Consider the following 21,281-nt stretch of genomic DNA (forward strand, 5'->3'; position numbering starts at 1 on the left):
AAAGTCCCAGAAACCTCCATTTCTGACAACTTCTTCCATTCATGTATTCTGTTTGAGTAGCTTGGATACCTACGATGAGGGATCTGGAAGGCACCCTGATGAAGTGTGAAAATCCCACCGAGGCAATCAGTCACTGGCTCTGTCCTTTAGAAATCAGGTGACCTGGACCTTCGTAAGCAGCTCTGCTAAGCCTATATCCAAGTTTGTAAACCGGACCTAATATCATAAAGGGCTGCTTATAAATATTCGTTCAACAATTATTTATGAAGCACCCACTATGTACCAAACACCTTCCAAGTGCAGGAAATACAGTGGTAAAAAAAGACCATTCTAGTGAGGGAGAGAGATTAAAAATCACTTAATGACAAGTGATAAGAAAAAAATTAGCCAATCATATAGTGATAAACGGTGTGAAACAAAATCAAGCAAGGCACAGGCGCAGGATGCTCTTTGGGCTGAGGCAGGACCAGGAGAGACCCCTCTGGAGGGTCACGCTTAGGCAGAGACCTGGGATGTGAGTCTCGGGAAGGTCTGGGAGAAGACGACTGTCCCTAGCGAGACAAGAATGGTGGGAAAAGCAATTACATGATATTTTAGAAAGAGGTTTTTAAACAACTGACCTTTAAAAAAAGTTTAACTCCAAGAAATCAGAACCTTCGATTTTAAGCATTCTGAGGAACTGAAGTTTTACTGAATTTTATCCAAGAGAAAACATACAGTTTTTTTGTTTTGTTTTGGTTTGGTTTGGCTTGGTGATTTTTTTTTAAATTAATTTTTATTGGAGTATAGTTGCTTCACAATGTTGTGTTAGTTTCTACTGCACAGAAAAGTGAATCAGCTATTTGTATACATGTATCCCCTCTTTTTTGGATTTCCTTCCTGAACCCTACTCAGAGCACTGAGTAGAGTTCCTTGTGCTATACAGTAGGTTATCATTGGTTATCTAAAAACATCACAGTTTGGGCCGGTGACTAAAGCCTCCAGGACTTTTGGGAGGAACAGGGAAATCAGGAGGAAGGTCCTGTTTCTCGGGGAAGTGACGTGCTCCCAGTTTGGAGAGGAAGACACCAGAAGATGGGGGGCTGTTTTAGGCTCAGGAGGGAAGGCCTGGCTGCAGACAGAGATTTGACAGTGGCTGCCTAGTGGGTGCAGGTGGGAGACACGGGGCCTTCCTCCTCAGCCTTCCTTTCTGCTCCACTACTCCCCCCATTTCAACTGAGATCGTGAGCCCTGGACTTGCACCCACTCTCTGGACGTCCCAGAGCACCTCAAGGTCAGCTTCAAATTAGACTCATCACCTCCTGCAATCCAGTCCTCTTTCCACACTGAGATTCCTGCCAACAGCTACCATCTACCAGGCCAAGGAAGCAGGAAACTGGGGCACCATCTACCTCTGTCTGCTAAGCACCGCTGTCAGTCACTCAGGAGGGGTGCGCTGCTGCGGTCCTGCGTGCAGGGCCCTGTCAGGCACCAGGCACACCGTGCAGAATCACGGAGGCCAGCCCGGCCTTCAGAGGCGCTCCTGCCCCCCCCCACCCTCTCTACTGTCCTTTCACGCCAGGGCCACCACTCTCCTCCACCTCCCTTCTAACTGGCCTTCCAACCTCTTCCTCCCTTTCAGACCCTCCCCACTGCTTCTCAGGGTCACCTTCCTAACATGCATATACAAGCTCACTTCTCCACCGCCTACAGACCCTGAAGGTGTCGCGGAGTCTGAGGATGAAGTGAGAACAGAGCGCAGCCCTGCCTGACACCATCCCCAGGCACACCGTGCTCAAGCCAGGCCACTTACAAAACCTCCACTCGGCTCAAGCGGGACCCCCTCCAGGAAGCCCACCCTGAGGGCTGAAAGGAGGAGGAGAGTTAGGACAGGTCCACAATACCCTCACCTCTCTAGGACCTTCCCACCTATGGACTTGTTCAATCGCCCCCTCGGATGTAGGTACTGCTACTAGTTAGTCCCTTTTCTCACATAAGGGACCCAAGCTAAGAGTAAATAACTTGCCACTGTCACACAGCTGGCGAGAGAAGAACCGAGACACACTCGGGCCTGCCTGACTCCAGCAATCCCGCTTAAACAGTCCTGTCTATTAAGAAGCAGTAAAGCTGCAACCAAAGCGGTTTTGGTTTTGTTCTTTTCTCTTGAAGCGCAAAAGCATCGAAACTAAAGATTTGCCATGAACACGTTTAGAAGTTAAGGTATGTTGGGACTTCCCTGGTGGTCCAGTGGTAAAGAATCTGCCTTCCAATGCAGGCGACGCGGGTTCGATCCCTGGTCAGGGAACTAAGATTCCACATACAGTGGGGCAACTAAGCCCACACGCCACAACTACTGAGCTCGCGCGCACCTCAACTAGAGAGAGAAAACCCACGCGCCAACTCAACTTGAGAGAAGCCCGCGCGCTGCAACGGAAGATCCCGCGTGCCGCAACTAAGACCCAATGCAGCCAAATAAATAAATAAATATTAAAAAACGAAAAAGAAATTAAGGTATGTGTGAAATGAAAATAAGAGTAAACCAAAACTCCCAAGATGTCAGAAATGGTTATGGTGATGGCCATAATAATGAGTAGCCCTTATTAGCATTTACTAAAAGCCAGATACTTTTCTAGAAGTTTCACAAGTCTACTCTCACTAAACCTTCCCATCAGCCCTACAAGGCGACTACTGTTGCTGAGCACTTGTTATAATCCTCGTTTTACAGGTGTGGAAACGAGGGCACAGATGTGTGGAATAATCGGCCCAAAGCTTTACAGCCAGTAAGCAGGGACGCTGGGATTTGAACCCAAGTAACTGCCCTGGACAGATGGGGACGCCACCTTTGTCACAGCAGCTGTTTTTCCATCAAGAACCAGGACTAGCAAGATAAATGCGCAATGTGAGGAAGAGCCGGCCCCAGTGGGTCCTGGATATTGAGGGGCTTGTGACGTGGTTTTATACCTTGAATGCCATGATTATTTTTTTTCATGATTATTTTTATAACATATTTTGTGACGTTACACACCATCCAACTACAATCATGAATTTAGTGTGTATTATTCCAATCCATTTGTAGATATCTGCGTGTGTGTGTGTGTGTGTGTGTGTGTGTGTGTGTGTGTGTGTGTGTGTGTGTAGCCATGAACAATATCGTATTGTTTTAAAACAAGATTCTTAAACTGGGATCCACAGCAGATATCAGGGTGTCCCTGAATTCAAACTGGAAAAAGAAATCATCTTTATTTTCACAAACTTCCAAGCAAAATTCATCACTTCCTTCGGCTATAAATATAGACAAAAGTACAATCATATTAGCAGTGCCTGCGACTTTATCACCAGAATTCAGATTTTCATGTCGCATCATCGTTATTAGAGGTAACTCAAAATATCTCGTATCTCAAACGACTTTGAAATTACAGTATAGGTGCCAGGCCAGCAGCCAGACTGTCTACAAGCACTCATGCGACACGGCCAACCGACTCGTAGGCAGCTCTGTGCCGGGCAGTTAATCGTTCAGACTGCGAGTGGCCAGGTCCCAAGTTCTCACATGGGCGGTCTAGCTATGTACTTTACTCTCTACAATTCCCTACAACTGTATTGATCAACACACGGAAGGAGGTAAGTCAAAGGCCATCCCTCAGTTTACAATCCCCATTTGAGCTGATCAACAAGAGTCCTCACGCTGACAGATCTTTAAAAGACGACACCTTAACTTGCCTATGTTTTACATGTATTGCCCTGTCACTTAATGCTCGAATAAGAAAGCACATATTGTAACACGAATCCATTAAAAATTTTATAATTATTTTAATGTAATTGGCTTCCTTTACAACTGTAGGTAATTAATTTTATTTAGATTAAGAAGCCCTATTCTAGAGGTTGTTAGATTAACAGGAATGGTGTGTTACTGCATACATCACTCTACAATTTAGTATTTTTTCAAGCAATTCGGTCCATTTTGACACAACTGGCTTACTCCGTCCCAGTCTGTTCCTCCTCGACCCCCAGCCTCAGGCCTTTATTCCTGGTCACCCCACCTAAACTGTCATGCCCCACCTCACGTCCAACCCTTAGCATCTCCCTTCTCTGCTTCACTATTTCTTCTTAGCCCTTAACACTATCTACTACACAATCTATTTTACGTACCTTGCTGAGGACCTGTCTCCCCACTAGATTATAAACTCCTTGAAGAGAGGGGTTTTACCTGTGTTATTCGTAACTGTACCCCCGATATCTAGATGAGTATCTGGCATAAAATAACCACTCAGTAAACATTTGTTGAATGAGTAAATGAATTCGTTTTCATTACTATACAGCAATTTACTGTATGAACATCCACCCAATGTGAGAAAACAGCTACAAACCATATATCTGGTAAGGCATTATTATCCAGAATATATAGAGAACTAAAATTCTACAACAACAACAAAAGGCAACCAACTCAAAAATGTGCAAAGGAGTTGAATAGACATTTATTCAAAGAAGATATACAAATGGCCAATAGGCACATGAGGAGATGCTTAACATCAATAATCATTACAGCAACGCATATCAAACGTTGTACGACCTCATGCCCATGGAGAGGCTAAATCAAAAGAAACAGAAAATAGCAAGTGTTGATGAGTGTGTGCAGAAATCTGAACCCTTATGCACTGTTGGCGGGAGTGGAAAACAGCACGGAGGTTCCTCAAAAAAATTAAAAATAGAACTACCATAAGATCCAGCAATTCCACTTCTGGGTACATACCCCAAAGAACTGAAAGCGGGACCTCGAAGAGATATTTGTACACTCACGTCCACTGCAGCACATTCATAATAGCTAAGATGTGGAAGCAACCCAAATGTCCATCAGCAGACAAATGGATAAGCAAAAGAAGTACATACTTAGAATTATTCATCCTTAAAAAGGAAGGAAATTCTGACACATGCTACAATGTGGATGAACCTTAAGGGCATTATACTAAGTAAAATAAGCCAGTCAGAAAAAGACAAATATTGTACAATTCCACTCATAGGAGGTATTTAGAATAGTCAGCATCATAAGAGATGGAAACCAGAATGGTGGCTTCCAGGGGCTGGAAGGAGGGGAGCATGGGGAGTTATTACTAATAACGGGGACAGTTTCAGTTGTATAAGATGAAAAGGGTTCTGTGGACGGATGGTGGTGATGGTTGCACAACAATGTGAATGCACTTAATACCACTGAACCGTACACTTAAAATGGTTAAGATGATACATTTTGTGTGTATTTTACCACAATAAAAATTTTTTTGAAAAAAAAAAAGAGAGATCTAGTCAAACAACATAAAGTCATTTGCGGTTTAAGTACTGAAAAGGTATCACCCAGCTCTCCACTTCATACGCCACCAGAAGTGAAGATGATGTGCAGATGCAGCAGCCTTGGTGAGGGAGTTGTTGGCTGTGACGACTAATGCCGTAGAAAACTCTCCAAGCACAGGGCAGAACGTAACCAGAACTGCTGAAACGGCAGACCAGGCCCCAGCTTCTTCCTGGACGCCGCTCCGGGGTTATCTCTCTTCCCTTCCTGCATCCAGTGTCAGTGTTTACCTTAGCACAGTCACTGCAAAGACGCAGGAAAAAATGCCTCTCAGTCCTTCCTCATCCCGTGAGAAAATCCCAGGGGGGATGAGAGAAGATACATCAGATTTCCCTCTAAGTACCTTACCTGGCCAAGTGAGGGGAAAAGAACACCTCGCCTCCGGCCCGTTCGTTATCACAGTACTTCCTGAGAAAGGCGATTCTGATGCACAAGAATCGCTGTACAATCTCAGAAGAAAGGGTGGGCTTCTTACTTGCACCCACTACACCGTTTGTGCCCTGGCACTTCAGTCCCAGGGGAAATGGAGCTGACAGACCCTCTGCTCCTTTTGCTTCTCTACCTTTATTTGCTTGTCCATACGGGGCTTCCCTTGTTTGAGTGCTTTCACCATCTTCTGGCTCTGAAACAGCTCCTTCCCCTCATACCGCCCAACAGTAATCCTTTTCCTTAGTGTTTCTCTAAAACGCCTGCAAAGAGGAAGGAAGAGACCAGCAAAGTCACAGCCCCGGTGCTCCTGATGCATAAAAGCCAGTGAAGTGGACAGGCTCCTCCCAGGGAGGGTCACAGGCCAGAGGTGCAGGTGCTGCAGAGCGGTGGCCAGGACTCAAGGCTCTGCTTGGCCTCTGACTTCTGGGCCAGAGCACAGGGTGACAGTAGGTCATTTCCAGCTCCACATACTGACGAGGAGGCAGCCTATACCTGCCAGGCCGGGTCCTCCCTTTGCACCTGAGAAACCTTGATCACAGGATATCCGCTGACTGGTAGCAGCAGGGCTGCGACAGAGACGGACCTGGCACAGAAGGTAAGCATCTTATCTGTCATTTTCTTAGGAAAGGCCCCTAATTCAGACTTTCACTGAGTCATACTGGCTTGATCATTCACGTGAACTCAAGTTAGTGAAATTCTGATGTACTTGATTTAATGCTGATGTACGTAAAGTCTTCGGAGAAAACATAAAGTTGTGTTTCAGTAAAAAGCTATACGTTGTATTCACCTGGCACCTCCGGCTAGGTTATCCAATTCTAGGCTTCCTTGTCTCTGAGCTGTCGTGCAGCTGTCTGTAAATCACAGGTGATGACGGGCAGACATTCGAGCCATCTTATCTGGTAGTTTCCATGGTCTTCTATAGAAAAATCATTTTGCCTCCATTTGCAATTCAATTCCTTCACTCCATAGAAACTTTAGCCTTTTTTTTTAATATAAACTTGGTTTTTATTGATTTTTTTTTTTTTCCCAGCCACGTGCAGCATGCGGGATCTTAGTTCCTCGACCAGGGATCAAACCTGTGCCCCCTGCAGTGGAAGTGCAGAGTCTTAACAACTGGACCTCCAGTAAAGTCCCAAATTTTAGCCTTCTGACGTTTTCCTTTGAACGGATCATAATATCTGCTTGGTTCACTCACATATGAGGAAAATAAAACGCATGTTCATTTTATTTTTTTAAATTTTTTAATTTTACTTTCCTTATTTTTTTATACAGCAGGTCCTTATTAGTCATCCATTTTATACACATCAGTGTATACATGTTAATCCCAATCGCCCAATTCATCACACCACCACCCTCATCCCCCACTGCTTTCCCCCCTTGGTGTCCATACATTTGTTCTCTACATCTGTGTCTCAATTTCTGCCCTGCAAACCGGTTCATCTGTACCATTTTTCTAGGTTCCACAGATATGCGTTAATATACAATATTTGTTTTTCTCTTTCTGACTTACTTCACTCTGTATGACAGTCTCTAGATGCATCCACGTCTCTACAAATGACCCAATTTCATTCCTTTTTATGGCTGAGTAATATTTCATTGTATATATGTACCACATCTTCTTTATCCGTTCGTCTGTCGACGGGCATTTAGGTTGCTTCCACGACCTGGCTATTGTAAATAGCACTGCAGTGAACATAGGGGTGCATGTGTCTTTTTGAATTACGGTATATACCATAATTCTCTGGGTATATACCCAGTAGTGGGATTGCTGGGTCATATGGTAACTCTATTTTTAGTTTTTTAAGGAACCTCCATACTGTTCTCCATAGTGGCTGTACCAGTTTACATTCCCACCAACAGTGCAGGAGGGTTCCCTGTTCTCCACACCCTCTTCAGCATTTGTTGTTTGCACACTTTCTGATGATGCCCATTCTAATTGGTGTGAGGCGACACCTCATGGTAGTTTTGATTTGCATTTTTCTAATAATTAGTGATGTTGAGCAGCTTTTCATGTGCTTCTTGGCCATCTGTATGTCTTCTTTGGAGAAATGTCTATTTAGATCTTCTGCCCGTTTTTGGATTGGGTTGTTTGTTTTTTTAATATTGAGCTGCATGAGCTGTTTATATATTTTGGAGATTAATCCTTAGTCCGTTGGTTTGTTTGCAAATATTTTCTCCCATTCTGAGGGTTGTCTTTTCATCTTGTTTATGGTTTCCTTTGCTGTGCAAAAGCTTTGAAGTTTCATTAGGTCCCATTTGTTTATTTTTGTTTTTATTTCCATTACTCTAGGAGGTGGATCAAAAAAGATCTTGCTGTGATTTATGTCAAAGAGTGTTCTTCCTATGTCTTCCTCTAAGAGTTTTAGTGTCCGGTCTTACATCGAGGTCTCTAATCCTTTTTGTGTATGGTGTTAGGGAGTGTTCTAATTTCATTCTTTTACACGTAGCTGTCCAGTTTTCCCAGCACCACCTACTGAAGAGACGGTCTTTTCTCCATTGTATATCCTTGCCTCCTTTGTCAAGGATTAGTTGACCATAGGTGCATGGGTTTACATCTGGGCTTTCTATCCTGTTCCATTGAGCTATATTTCTGTTTTTGTGCCAATACCATATTGTCTTGATTACTGTAGCTTTGTAGCATAGTCTGAAGTCAGGGAGTCTGATTCCTACAGCTCCGTTTTCTTCCCTCAAGATTGCTTTGGCTATTAGGGGTCTTTTGTGTCTCCATACAAATTTTAAGATTTTTTTGTTCTAGTTCTGTAAAAAATGCCATTGGTAATTTGATAGGGATTGCATTGAATCTGTAGATTGCTTTGGGTAGTATAGTCATTTTCACAATATTGATTCTTCCAATCCAAGAACATGGTATATCTCTCCATCTGTTGGTATCATCTTTAATTTCTTTCATCAGTGTCTTATAGTTTTCTGCATACAGGTCTTTTGTCTCCCTAGGTAGGTTTATTCCTAGGTATTTTATTCTTTTTGTTGCAATGGTAAATGGGAGTGTTTCCTTAATTTCTCTTTCAGATTTTTCATCATTAGTGTATAGGAATGCAAGAGATTTCTGTGCATTAATTTTGTATCCTGCAACTTTACCACATTCATTGATTAGCTCTAGTAGTTTTCTGGTGGCATCTTTAGGATTCTCTGTGTAGAGTATCATGTCATCTGCAAACAGTGACAGATTTTCTTCTTTTCCCATTTGTATTCCTTTCATTTCTTTTTCTCCTCTGATTGCCGTGGCTAGGACTTCCAAAACTATGTTGAATAATAGTGGTGAGAGTGGACATCCTTGTCTTGTTCCTGATCTTAGAGGAAATGCTTTCAGTGTTTCACCATTGAGAGTGATGTTTGCTGTGGGTTTCTCACATATGGCCTTTATTATGTTGAGGTAAGTTCCCTCTATGCCCACTTTCTAGAGAGTTTTTATCATAAATGGGTGTTGAATTTTGTCAAAAGCATTTCCTGCCTCTATTGAGATGATCATATGGTTTTTATTCTTCAATTTGTTAATATGGTGTATCATATTGATTGATTTGCATATATTGAAGAATCCTTTCATCCCTGGAATAAATCCCGCTTGATCATGGTGTATGATCCTTTTAATGTGTTGTTGGATTCTGTTTGCTAGTATTTTGCTGAGGATTTTTGCATCTATATTCATCAGTGATATTGGTCTGTAATTTTCTTTTTTTGTAGTATCTTTGTCTGGTTTTGGTATCAGCATGATGGTGGTCTCATAGAATGAGTTTGGGAGTGTTCCTTCCTCTGCAATTTTTTGGAAGAGTTTGAGAGGACGGGTATTAGCTCTTCTCTAAATGTTTGATATAATTCACCTGTGAAGCCATCTGGTCCTGGACTTTTGTTTGTTGGAAGATTTTTCATCACAGTTTCAATTTCATTACTTGTGACTGGTCTGTTCATATTTTCTATTTCTTCCTGGTTCAGTCTTGGAAGGTTATACATTTCTAAAAATTTGTTCATTTCTTCCAGGTTGTCCATCGTATTGGCATAGAGTTGTTTGTAGGAGTCTCTTAGGATGCTTTGTATTTCTGCAGTGTCTGTTGTAACTTCTCCTTTTTCATTTCTAATTTTATTGATTTGCGTCCTCTCCCTCTTTTTCTTGAAGAGTCTGGCTAATGGTTTATCAATTTTGTTTATCTTCTCAAAGAACCAGCTTTTAGTTTTGTTGAACTTTGCTATTGTTTTCTTTGTTTCTATTTCATTTATTTCTGCTCCTATCTTTATGATTTGTTTGTTCTTCTTTCTCTAATTGCTTCAGGTGTAAGGTTAGGTTGTTTATTTGAGATTTTTCTTGTTTCTTGAGGTAGGCTTGTATTGCTATAAACTTCCCTCTTAGAACTGCTTTTGCTGCATCCCATAGGTTTTGGATCATCGTGTTTTCATTGTCATTTGTCTCTAGGTATTTTTTGATTTCTTCAGTGATCTCTTGGCTATTTAGTAACGTACTGTTTAGCCTTCATGTGTTTGTGCTTTTTACATTTTTTCCCTGTAATTGATTTCTAATCTCATGGCGTTGTGGTCAGAAAAGACGCTTGATATGATTTCAATTTCCTTAAATTTACTGTGACCCAAGATGTGATCTATCCTGGAGAATGTTCCGTGCGCACTTGAGAAGAAAGTGTAATCTGCTGTTTTGGGATGGAATGTCCTATAAATATGAATTAAATCTATCTGGTCTATTATGTCATTTAAAGCTTGTGTTTCCTTATCAATTTTCTGTTTGGATGATCTGTCCATGGGTGTAAGTGAGGTGTTAAAGTCCCCACTATTATTGTGTTACTGTCGATTTCCTCTTTTATAGCTGTTAGCAGATGCCTTATGTATTGAGGTGCTCCTATGTTGGGTGAATATATATTTATATTTATAATTGTTATATCTTCTTCTTGGATTGATCCCTTGATCATTATGTAGTGTCCTTCCTTGTCTCTTGTAACATTCTTTACTTTAAAGTCTATTTTATCTGATATGAGTATTGCTACTCCAGCTTTCTTTTGATTTCCATTTGCCTGGAATATCTTTTTCCATCCCCTCACTTTCAGTCTGAATGTGTCCCTAGGTCTGAAGTGGGTCTCTTGTATACAGCATATATATGGGTCTTGTTTTTATATCCATTCAGCAAGCCTCTGTCTTTTGGTTGGAGCATTTAATCCATTCACGTTTAAGGTAATTATTGATATGTATATTCCTATTACCATTTTCTTAATTGTTTTGGGTTTGTTTTTGTAGGTCCTTTTCTTCTCTTGTGTTTCCCAGTTAGAGAAGTTCCTTTAGCATTTGTTGTAGAGCTGGTTTGGTGGTGCTGAGTTCTCTTAGCTTTTGCTTGTCTGTAAAGCTTTTGATTTCTCCATCAAAACTGAATGAGATCCTTGCCGGGTAGAGTAATCTTGGTTGTAGGTTCTTCCCCTTCCTCACTTTAAGTATATCATGCCCCTCCCTTCTTGCTGTGGAGTTTCTGCTGAGAAATCAGCTGTTAACCTTATGGGAGTTCCCTTGTATGTTATTTGTCGTTTTTCCCTTGCTGCTTTCAATACTTTGTCTTTAATTTTTGCCAATTTGATTACTATGTGTTTCCGTGTTTCTCCTTGGGTTTATCCTGTATGAGACTCGCTGCACTTCCTGGACTTGGGTGGCTATTTCCTTTCCCATGTTAGGGAAGTTTTCGACTACAGTCTCTTCAAATATATTCTCGGGTCTTTCTCTCTCTCTCTTCTTCTGGAACCCCTATAATGCGAATGTTGTTGCGTTTAATGTTGTCCCAGAGGTCTCTTAGGCTGTCTTCATTTCATTCTTTTTTCTTTATTCTGTTCCGCAGCAGTGAATTCCACCATTCAGTCTTCCCGGTCACTTATCCATTCTTCTGCCTTAGTTATTCTGCTATTGATTCCTTCTAGTGTATTTTTCATTTCAGTTATTGTGTTGTTCATCTCTGTTTGTTTGTTCTTTAATTCTTCTAGGTCTTTGTTAAACATTTCTTGCATCTTCTCGATCTTGCCTCCATTGTTTTTCCGAGGTCCTGGATCATCTTCACTTACAAGAATTATTCTGAATTCTTTTTCTGGAAGGTTGCCTATCTCCACTTCATTTAGTTGTTTTCCTGGGGTTTTATCTTGTTCCTTCATGTGGTACATAGCCCTCTGCCTTTTCATCTTGTCTTTCTGTGAATGTGGTTTTTGTTCCACAGGCTGCAGGGTTGTAGTTCTTCTTGCTTCTGCTGTCTGCCCTCGGGTGGATGAGGCTATCTAAGAGGCTTGTGCAAATTTCCTGATGGGAAGGACTGGTGGTGGGTAGAGCTGGGCATTGCTGCGGTGGGCAGAGCTCAGTAAAAGTTTAATCCGCTTGTCTGCTGATGGGTGGGGTTGGGTTCCCTCCCTGTTGGTTGTTTGGCCTGAGGTGACGCAACACTGGAGCCTACTGGGGCTCTTTGGTGGGGCTAAAATGGTGGACTCTGGGAGGGCTCACGCCAAGGAGTACTTCCCAGAACTTCTGCTGCCAGTGTCCTTGTCCTCACAGTGAGACACAGCCATCCCCTGCCTCTGCAGGAGACCCTCCAACACTAGCAGGTAGGTCTGGTTCAGTCTCCTATGGGGTCACTGCTCCTTCCCCTGGGTCCCAATGTGCACACTACTTTGTGTGTGCCCTCCAAGAGTGGAGTCTCTGTTTCCCCCTTGCCACCAGGGAAGCCCAAGACTCCTCAGCATCTTAAGTCCTGATGACTACAGCCAAATAATCAATGCTTTATGCCAGAGAAAAGCCAAATATGTGTATTTTCCCTTGTCAGAAATTAGTAGAGGGACTTCCCTGGTGGCACAGTGGTTAAGAATCTGCCTGCCAATGCAGGAGACACGGGTTCGAGCCCTGGTCTGGGAAGATCCCACATGCCGTGGAACAACTAAGCCTGTGCACCACAACTACTGAGCCTGTGTGCTGCAACTACTGAAGCCCGTGCACCTAGAACCCGTGCTCTACAACAAGAGAAGCCACCTCAACAAGAAGCCCGTGCACCACAACGAAGAGTAGCCCCCGCTCACAGCAACTAGAGAAAGCCCACACGCAGCAACGAAGACCCAACGCAGCCAAAAAGAAATAAATAAAATACATTAAAATAAAAAGGATTAGTGGAAATGGCACACTAATGTGAATATAGGCTGTATTGGTTTTAGGGTAATTATAAGATACCTAACATGAAACCATTTTAAAAAATCAATTGCGGTATGAGTAATAGAACATTAATTAAAATGGAGGCTATCACCATATGATTTTCAGATTAACTTCCTGGCATTAATGTCCCAGGTTGGTCTTTCTGCTTTGCAGTTTAAGTTAAATATTTATGAGGCACTAGGCTCCAACTCAGAGTGTGAGGGCAAAGTAAACTCATGGGGAGCGGACACTTTCATTAAGTCCTGTCATGGGCCTGGGTCAGTCTGGCAGGCATATGGAGACTCAGCAATTATTAAATGACTTGTTGGTGTTTGCTTTGCATACAAAGTTCCCCAAGAATATTACACCCTTTCATCATGGCTTCACTTACTTAACCTGAAATTTTATGTCTGACACTTTATATTGGGTTTGCCAAAAAGTTCCTTCAGTTTTTGGGTAAAAATAAAAGATACATTTTTCATTTTCACCAAGAACTTTATTGAACAATGTATTCATCATTTTGTTCCACTACCTTCTGCCAATTTTCAGGCAACTTCGTAAGTCCATCTTTCCAAAACTTTTTATCTTTTTGAGCAAAGAACTGATCCAGGTGCCTTTTACAGTCTTCCAGGTAATTGAAATTTTTTCCATTATGAGAACTTTGTAAAGACCAAAATAAACAGAAATCTGAAGGTACAATGTCTGGTGAATAAGGCGGATGAATCAGAACTTCCCAGCCAAGCTGTAACAGTTTTTGCCTGGTGATGAAAGAAACATGTGGTCGTGCGTTATCCTGATGGAAGATTATGCGTTCTCTGTTGACTAATTCTGGACGCTTTTCATCGAGTGCTGCTTTCAGCTGGTCTAACTGGGAGCAGTACTTGTTGGAATTAAGAGTTTGGTTTTCCAGAAGGACCTCATAATAGAGGACTCCCTTCCAATTCCACCATAGACACAACATCGACCTCTTTGGATGAAGACCCGCCTTTGGTGTGGTTGGTGGTGGTTCATTTCCATCGCCCCACAATCTCTTCCGTTCCACATTACTGTACGGTGACCACTTTTTATCACCCATCACAATGTTTTAAAAATGAAACGTTTTCATTACGTTTCAGTAAAGAATCGCATGCAGAAATACGGTCAAGAAGGTTTTTTTTCATTTAACTTACATGGAACCCAAACATCAAAGCGATGAACGTAACCAAGCTGGTGCAAATGATTTTCAACGCTTGATTTGGATATTTTGAGTATGTCGGCTATCACCCACATGGTATAATGTTGATTGTTCTCAATTAATGTCTCGATTTGATCGCTAACAACTTCAACTGGTCTACCCAACCATGGACCATCGTCCAGCGAGAAATCTCCAGCACGAAACTTCACAGACCACTTTTAACACGTTTGATCAGTCACAGCACCTTCTCCATACACTGCACAAATCTTTTTCTGCCTTTCAGTTGCATTTTTACCTTTCTTGAAATAATAAAGCATAATATGCTGAAAATATTGCTTTTTTTCTTCCATCTTCAATATTAAAATGGTTACACAAAAATTCACCAATTTTGATAAGTTTTTTTTAATGCACGCTGATATGATAACTGTCACAGTACAATCTAACAAAATTGTTTTTTTTGTTTTTTGGGGTTTTTTTTGCAGTACATGGGCCTCTCACTGTTGTGGCCTCTCCCATTGCGGAGCACAGGCTCCAGACGCGCAGGCTCAGCGGCCATGGCTCACGGGCCCAGCTGCTCCGCAGCGTGTGGGATCTTCCCGGACCAGGGCACGAACCCGTGTTCCCTGCATCGGCAGGCGGACTCTCAACCACTGCGCCACCAGGGAAGCCCACAAAATTGTTTTGAATGAAGTTAAAGACAACTAAGCACTACTAGAGCCATCTTATGGAAAAACACGAATGAACTTTTTGATCAACCCAAATAGCTTTTGATGGTTAATGGCCTGAAACCTTTTATGATTTAAATATTTTAATTTGACTGATTTGTTCCCATCTCTGCTGTTCTGTGTGTCAGTCACTTATAAGTTTAGGATCTGATATCCTGTAAGTTAGAAATTATTTCTGTTTATGGGTGGATCTGCTTTGGAAATGAAATTTGGGTTGAAGGTTAGAAGATGGCATCACAGCCAGGGAACGGGAATTTTGTGGGGGGGGAGATCTGTTATAACCAGAGACCCAGGAGGCTTCCTGGGTCCTGCTTTCTCACTCACACCACATCCCATCTGTCACCAGGTCCTGTTGATTCTGCCTCCAAAATCTTCTTGCATCTGTTCCCTCCCCTCCTCATCGTGTTGTTCCTTTTGTCCATACTCTCAGCAACTCTAAGCTGAACCGGGCAAGAGCCTCAGCCCTGGTTTCCTTGCCTTCAGTCTGGTCCTCTTCATTTCATTTCTCAAACTACAGTCAAAGTGACCTTATCAAGCATGAACCTGATGATGAAGCACCCCTACTTGTCTCTGTCTTGCCTCTCCTCTCCCTGTATTCTCCTTCTGCACCACTTATGCAAACGTCCACAGTCCCCTGAGCGCTGCCAGCATCCTCCACCCTTTGTGCTTTGTAAGCATACTTTTCTTCTGGCCACAGTGCTCTTTCCTCTTCTGTTCATCCAGAAAACTCCTGTTTATCCTCTAAGACGCAGCTCCAGTGTCTCCTCTCATGTGAAGTCTTCTTCCGTGTTCCCTTCACTTGTTGAAGCAGCCCTGGCCATTGTCCTCCTTATCACGTTGTCCTGCATGTCAACTATTCATTGTCAGGTCTACTCCTTCACCAGACTGTGAGCGCCAAAGAACAGGGATAATCTTTACACTTCCCACACTCAGACAAACAGTGGGTGTTAGAGAATTTTTCTAAAAATCTAGGGTACTAGAATTCATTAGATTGCTAATTGTAATTTATATTGACATAAAATAATTTAGCTTAGAAATTAATACTTACTCGTTTGGAGGAAAGACTTTACTTCTTCGGCATTTTTATTGCCTCTAGAAAAATATTTTCTAGTTTGTGAAGGAGACAATTTATTTAATGACCTGTGTTTCTCCTCATCTGATAAGCTCGTCAACATGAACAAATCGGTTTTCTAGAATTGTGCTGTCCAGCATAAGCACTACATGTGGCCGTTGAGCTCTGGATGTGTGGCCAATCTGAATGGAGAAGTGCTGATTCAGATTCTGACTAACTAGTATGACAATGAGAATTTTTGTTTTGTTTTGAATGAGTTAGTTGAATACATTCAGATGTGTTTCATTTGAAACATGGATCCCTATTCTCTGGATAACAGAATATGATTTGATGGGGTTTTTTGGTTTGTTTTTTAAAATATTTATTTATTTATTTATTTAATTTATTTAGGCCGCACAGGGTCTTAGTTGCAGCATGCGTGATCTTTAGTTGCGGCATGCAGACTCTTTAGTTGCAGCAGTCAGGCTTCTTAGTTGCGGCATGCAACTCTTAGCTGTGGCATGCATGCAGGATCTAGTTCCCCAACCAGGGATCGGACCTGGGCCCCCTGCATTGGGAGCACAGAGTCTTACCCACCGGACCACCAGGGAAGTCCCTGATTTGATGTTTTATGCACAAAAGTAAAAACACTTAAAAATGTCAATTGGGCTAAAAGTGAATGTTCACAATATAGTATATACAGTGAGAAATGGAAGGGAAACAGAATTTCCACAAGCTGTGAAACCACATTACTGTACTGGTGAGAAATCTTAAGGGTTACTTCAACCATAAGGTTAAGGTGAATGTTAACATAGCTGACATGGCGGTTGGTCTGAAGAGGTCAAACAGTAAAATGACCTGAACAGCTGCAGGTCTGGAAACTTTAGCACTTTAACACTTTAGCACTCAATCTCTGTTGTTATTCTGTCAAAGGAGAGCATTTAAAAGCCACTCCCCAGCTCGTCAAGTGCAGACAGAACACAGAAGACCCAGGGTGCTGAGATTCAGGGAAGTCCGAGGGCTGCAGGGTCCCTCGCCTGGAAAGAGGACCATTCCCTAGTGACCAGTGGTGGGCAGTGGAAATTGTGCAGAGGGTACTGGAAAGGGGAAAAAGCCCTGACGATGCAGGTGATGATGACACAAGCAGAGGCGGAGGACAAGGCCTGGAACCCAGGAAAAGAGCCAACATGAAACAAGAATGATGACCGTCTCCAGTGAGGGGTCAGTCCAGGCAGAAGAGAAATAGCAACTAGATCTGAACAGGAGCTGGAAATATATGTATGTCTATGATTGCTGCCTAGTCTATAGAACTGTGTTTAATTTAACCAGAAAGTAAACTGTATTAAGTCTTAGTTCATCTAACAGTTATCAGTAAGAACAGTACACTACTCACAAAGTTCTACTGAGTAAGAGACTGACAAATATGTCTAGGCATGGGTGACCTGATGCAGAAGCTTATTAGTTTCTGGTCTCAGTTCTTTTTTTTTTCTTTCAGAGATCACTGAAATTTAGTTAATCACATTGCATTTAGTCATAAGATACTTGTTTCCTCCACTTGCCTGTCACCTCATCAAAGGCAAATTTTCTGCCGAGTTCATGGTTCACTCCAGTACCTCCCACAGTTCCTAGCACAAAATAAACGGCCAATAAATTCTTGATGAAGGAATGGAAAAAAAGAAAAAGAGAAATGGATTAAGCATTCAACTCAAGAAGGCAGAAGCCAATCAAAATAAAGAGAATAATAATGTAAGCAGAAATTAATAAAACAGAAGGCAAACATACAATAGCATATGAAACCAAAAGCTGGTTCATTGAAAAGACTAATAAAATAGAAACATCTTTTGCAAGGCTAATAAAAATGACAGGCACACACAAATAATACTCCAAATGAAAAAGATCACAATTGTAATTGTAAAATAGTAAGAAAACGTTACAAATAACGTTTATGCCAAATAAATTTGAACAGTTAGAGGAAAATATTTTTCTCAGCAACCACACATTACCAAACATAGCTCAAGAAGAAACAGGAATCTTGAATATCACAATAACTATTAAAGAAACTAGACAGATAATAAAAAGAACCGTTCCCATCCCTTCTTCCAGAGAGGAAAAGGCACCAAACCTAGGCATTTCACAAGCAAGTTTCACCAATCCTTTAAGGTACAGAGAGTCACTATCTAATGAATTTTTTTTTCCTTTAAAAACAAAACTTTTACCAGATATAATCTGCACAATAATATGCACTAATCTTAAGGCTATTTCTTGATGAACTTTTACAAATGTATGTATGCACACAGTTACCACCTGGATCAATAAATAGAACATCCTCGCTGTTCCCCAAAGCTCCCTCCTGCCTCTTTTGTGTCACACCCCCCTTCCTGGAAGCAATCATGACTCCCATTCAGATGGCCGCGGGTTAATTTCACTTCATGCTCATGAAATCACTGAGGATTGTACTGAATAGTTTCTTCTGATTTTCCCCTCAACATAAGGCTCTTCAGATTTGCCCAGGCTGTTGCATGTGTCAGTAGCCAACGCTTTTCTATTGCAGTGTAGTATTATACTGTTTGATTATGTGTTGATCCATTCGCTTACTGAGAACACTTGGGCTGTTTCCAGTTTGAGACTATTAGGAATAAAGCTGGTATAAACCAGACTTTTTGTAGACGTCTGTATGAATTTCACCTGGGTATATCCTGAAGGGGAATCACTGGGCCATAGCATAGGTGTGTGTGTAACTTTATTAGAAAGTGCTATTTTCCTGTACTGGTCCGACCATTTTACACTCCAACAAGCAACGTGTGTGAGTTCTAGTTGCCGCTACTCGGCATCTTTGCTAACACCTGATAAATTGTCAAGGAACGCAAGCAGCCTCTAGAAGCTGGAAGAGGCAAGAAAATGGATGGATTCTCCCCCAGAATTTCCAGAAAGGAACGCAACCCTGCTGACACCTTGACTTTAACCTAGTGAGACCCTTTTCAGACTTCTGACCTGTTAGATAATAAAGTTTTGTGGTAATTTGTTACAGCAGCAACAGGAAAACTAATACGGCAAGTCAGAAAATGGGAGACTTGTGCAAGCATATTTAGTATCCAGATTATATAAAGAGCTGCTACAAATCAATGAGACACTCTCCCCTCACTGGGCAGAAGATGCGAAGAAACAATTCACAAAGAGGAAAGCTGAATCACCAGTCAATGTGAAAAGATGTTCAATCCCCCTGGTAATTAGGAAACCACAAATTGAAACAGTGTTACATGGACTGACCTGTATCCGCCCCCTCCCATTCACATGTTGAAATGCTGATCTCCAATGTGATTGTATTTGGAGATGGGGCCTTTAGGGTAGTAATTAAGGTTAAATGAGGCCAGAGGGTTAGGACCCTAATCCCATAGGTGTCCCTGTAAGAGGAAGTTACCGGATCTCCCCCTCTCTCAGCCAACACACAGGAAGGGCCATGTGAGCACACAGGAGGAGAGCCCTCACCAGAACTCAGCCATGCTGGCAGCTTGGTCTTGGACTCCTGGCCTCCAGAGTTGTGGGAAAATAAATTTCTGTCATTTAAGCCACCCAGTCTGCGGTATTTTGTCATGGCAGCCCAAGCAGACTAATATACATGTAAGATAACATTTCATGCCCTTCAGGAACAAAAGTTTGAGAGTCTGATAACTCCACGTGCTAGCAAGAGTGGAAAGGAAGGAAGATGAGGGAGGGAAAAGAGGAGGAAGGGGACTTATACATCAACAAGGATAACAAAATCATACACACACACAGAGCAACAGCACCGACCTGAAGTTTAAATCACGTAAAACAATACACTCCATATTGTTACCTACAAACCTGAACAGCCAAAGTGCAGAGAGACCTTGGTTATCTCTGGGGAATGCGGGAAGGGCCTGGGACCTTGGAAAGATACACAAAGTGTCTCCAGTATATCTGCAATGTTTTTTTCTTAAAGAAATGAAATACAGCAAAATGTTAAGATCTGTTGGCAGTGGGCACTGGGGTGCTTGTTATACTATCTTCTACACTTTGAACTCTTACACAATTAAAGAAACCACATTCACATTAAATTAGGAACGTTTCTCAAAACAGAAACAGATTCAGAGACACCGAGAACAAACTGGTGGTTGCCAGGGCGGAGGGGGTGCTGGGGGGATGAGTGAAATAGGTGGGGGAGATTAAGAGGTACACATTTCCAGGTATAAAGTAAATAAATTACAGGGATGTAATGTACAGCATAAGGAATATAGCCAAGAATATTTTAATATCCTTGTATGGTGACAAATGGTAACTAGGTCTATCATGGTGATCATTTTGTAATGTACAGAAATACCAAAGCACTATGTTGTACACCTAAAATTCATATAATACTGTAAGTCAATTATACTTCAAAAAAAAATTAGAAATGCTCTCTCCGCCATCTTTCCGCGCCACCATAACAGTGGGCACGAATGCCCCGGCCGATGCTCTCAAGAGCATCAACAATGCCGAAAATAGACGCCAAAGCCAGGTTCTTACTAGGCTGTCCTCCAAACTCACTGTCCACTTTCCAACTGTGATGATGAAGCATGGCTCCACTGGAGAATCTGATCACCTGTGATCCCATGATCACAGAGCTGGGAAAATTGTCGTGAAGCTCTCAGGCAGGCTAAACAAGTGTGGAGTGATCAGCCCAGATTTGATGTGCAACTCAAAGATCTAGAAAAACGGCAGAGTAACCTGCTCCCGTCCCGTCAGTTTGGTCCCTTTGGACTGACAACCTCAGCTAGCAACATGGTCCATGAAGCAAGATGAAAACACACAGGAGGGAAAATCCTGGGATTCTTTTTCTAGGGATGAAATACATTCATGCAAATAAAATGCCTCAATGGAAAAAAATCAGAAACGTTTATCAATGTTTCAATTGTCAAAAATGAAAATACTTTTTCCCTTTTTTTTTTTTTTTTTTTTTTTGGCCATGCCGCATGACTTGTGGGATCTTAGTTCCCCGACCAGGGATCGAACCCGTGCCCTCGGCAGTGAAAGTGCGGAGTCCTAACCACTGGACCGCCAGGGAATTCTCATACTTTTTCTTAATTTATTTAGTTAGTTAGTTTTGGCTGTATTGGGTCCTCGTTGCTGCGCGTGGCTTTCTCTAGTTGCAGTGACCGGGGGCTACTCTTCGTTGCAGTGCATGGGCTTCTCATTGCGGTGGCTTCTCTTGTTGTGTAGCATGGGCTATAGGTGCGCGGGCTTCAGTAGTTGTAGCACGTGAGCTCAGTAGTTGTGGCTCGCGGGCTCTAGAGTGCAGGCTCAGTAGTTGTGGTGCACGGGTTTAGTTGCTCCACGGCATGTGGGATCTTCCCAGACCAGGGCTCAAACCCATGTGCCCTGCATTGGCAGGCGGATTCTTAACCACTGCTCCACCAGGGAAGCCCTAAG

The 21,281-nt window shown here is 42.2% G+C and overlaps 2 protein-coding genes and 1 pseudogene across 2 annotated transcripts in view; 2 read left to right on the forward strand and 1 right to left on the reverse strand.

Annotated features, from left to right (window-relative positions):
• LRPAP1 (LDL receptor related protein associated protein 1) overlaps nucleotides 1-21,281 on the forward strand; it is a 462,538-nt gene that overhangs the window by 406,021 nt on the left and 35,236 nt on the right. The gene's annotated exons all lie outside the window — the stretch shown is intronic.
• The window catches only part of GRK4 (G protein-coupled receptor kinase 4), a 46,166-nt gene that overhangs the window by 20,402 nt on the left and 4,483 nt on the right, over nucleotides 1-21,281 (reverse strand). The window contains exon 3 of the mRNA XM_060147071.1: nucleotides 17,417-17,482. Coding sequence (XP_060003054.1) covers nucleotides 17,417-17,482 — 66 coding nt within the window. The remainder of the gene's footprint in view (nucleotides 1-17,416; nucleotides 17,483-21,281) is intronic.
• On the forward strand, nucleotides 20,266-20,693 carry LOC132519583 (small ribosomal subunit protein uS8-like; annotated as a pseudogene).

This window comes from Lagenorhynchus albirostris, chromosome 4, assembly GCF_949774975.1.
Source record: "Lagenorhynchus albirostris chromosome 4, mLagAlb1.1, whole genome shotgun sequence".
Lineage (NCBI taxonomy): Eukaryota > Metazoa > Chordata > Mammalia > Artiodactyla > Delphinidae > Lagenorhynchus > Lagenorhynchus albirostris.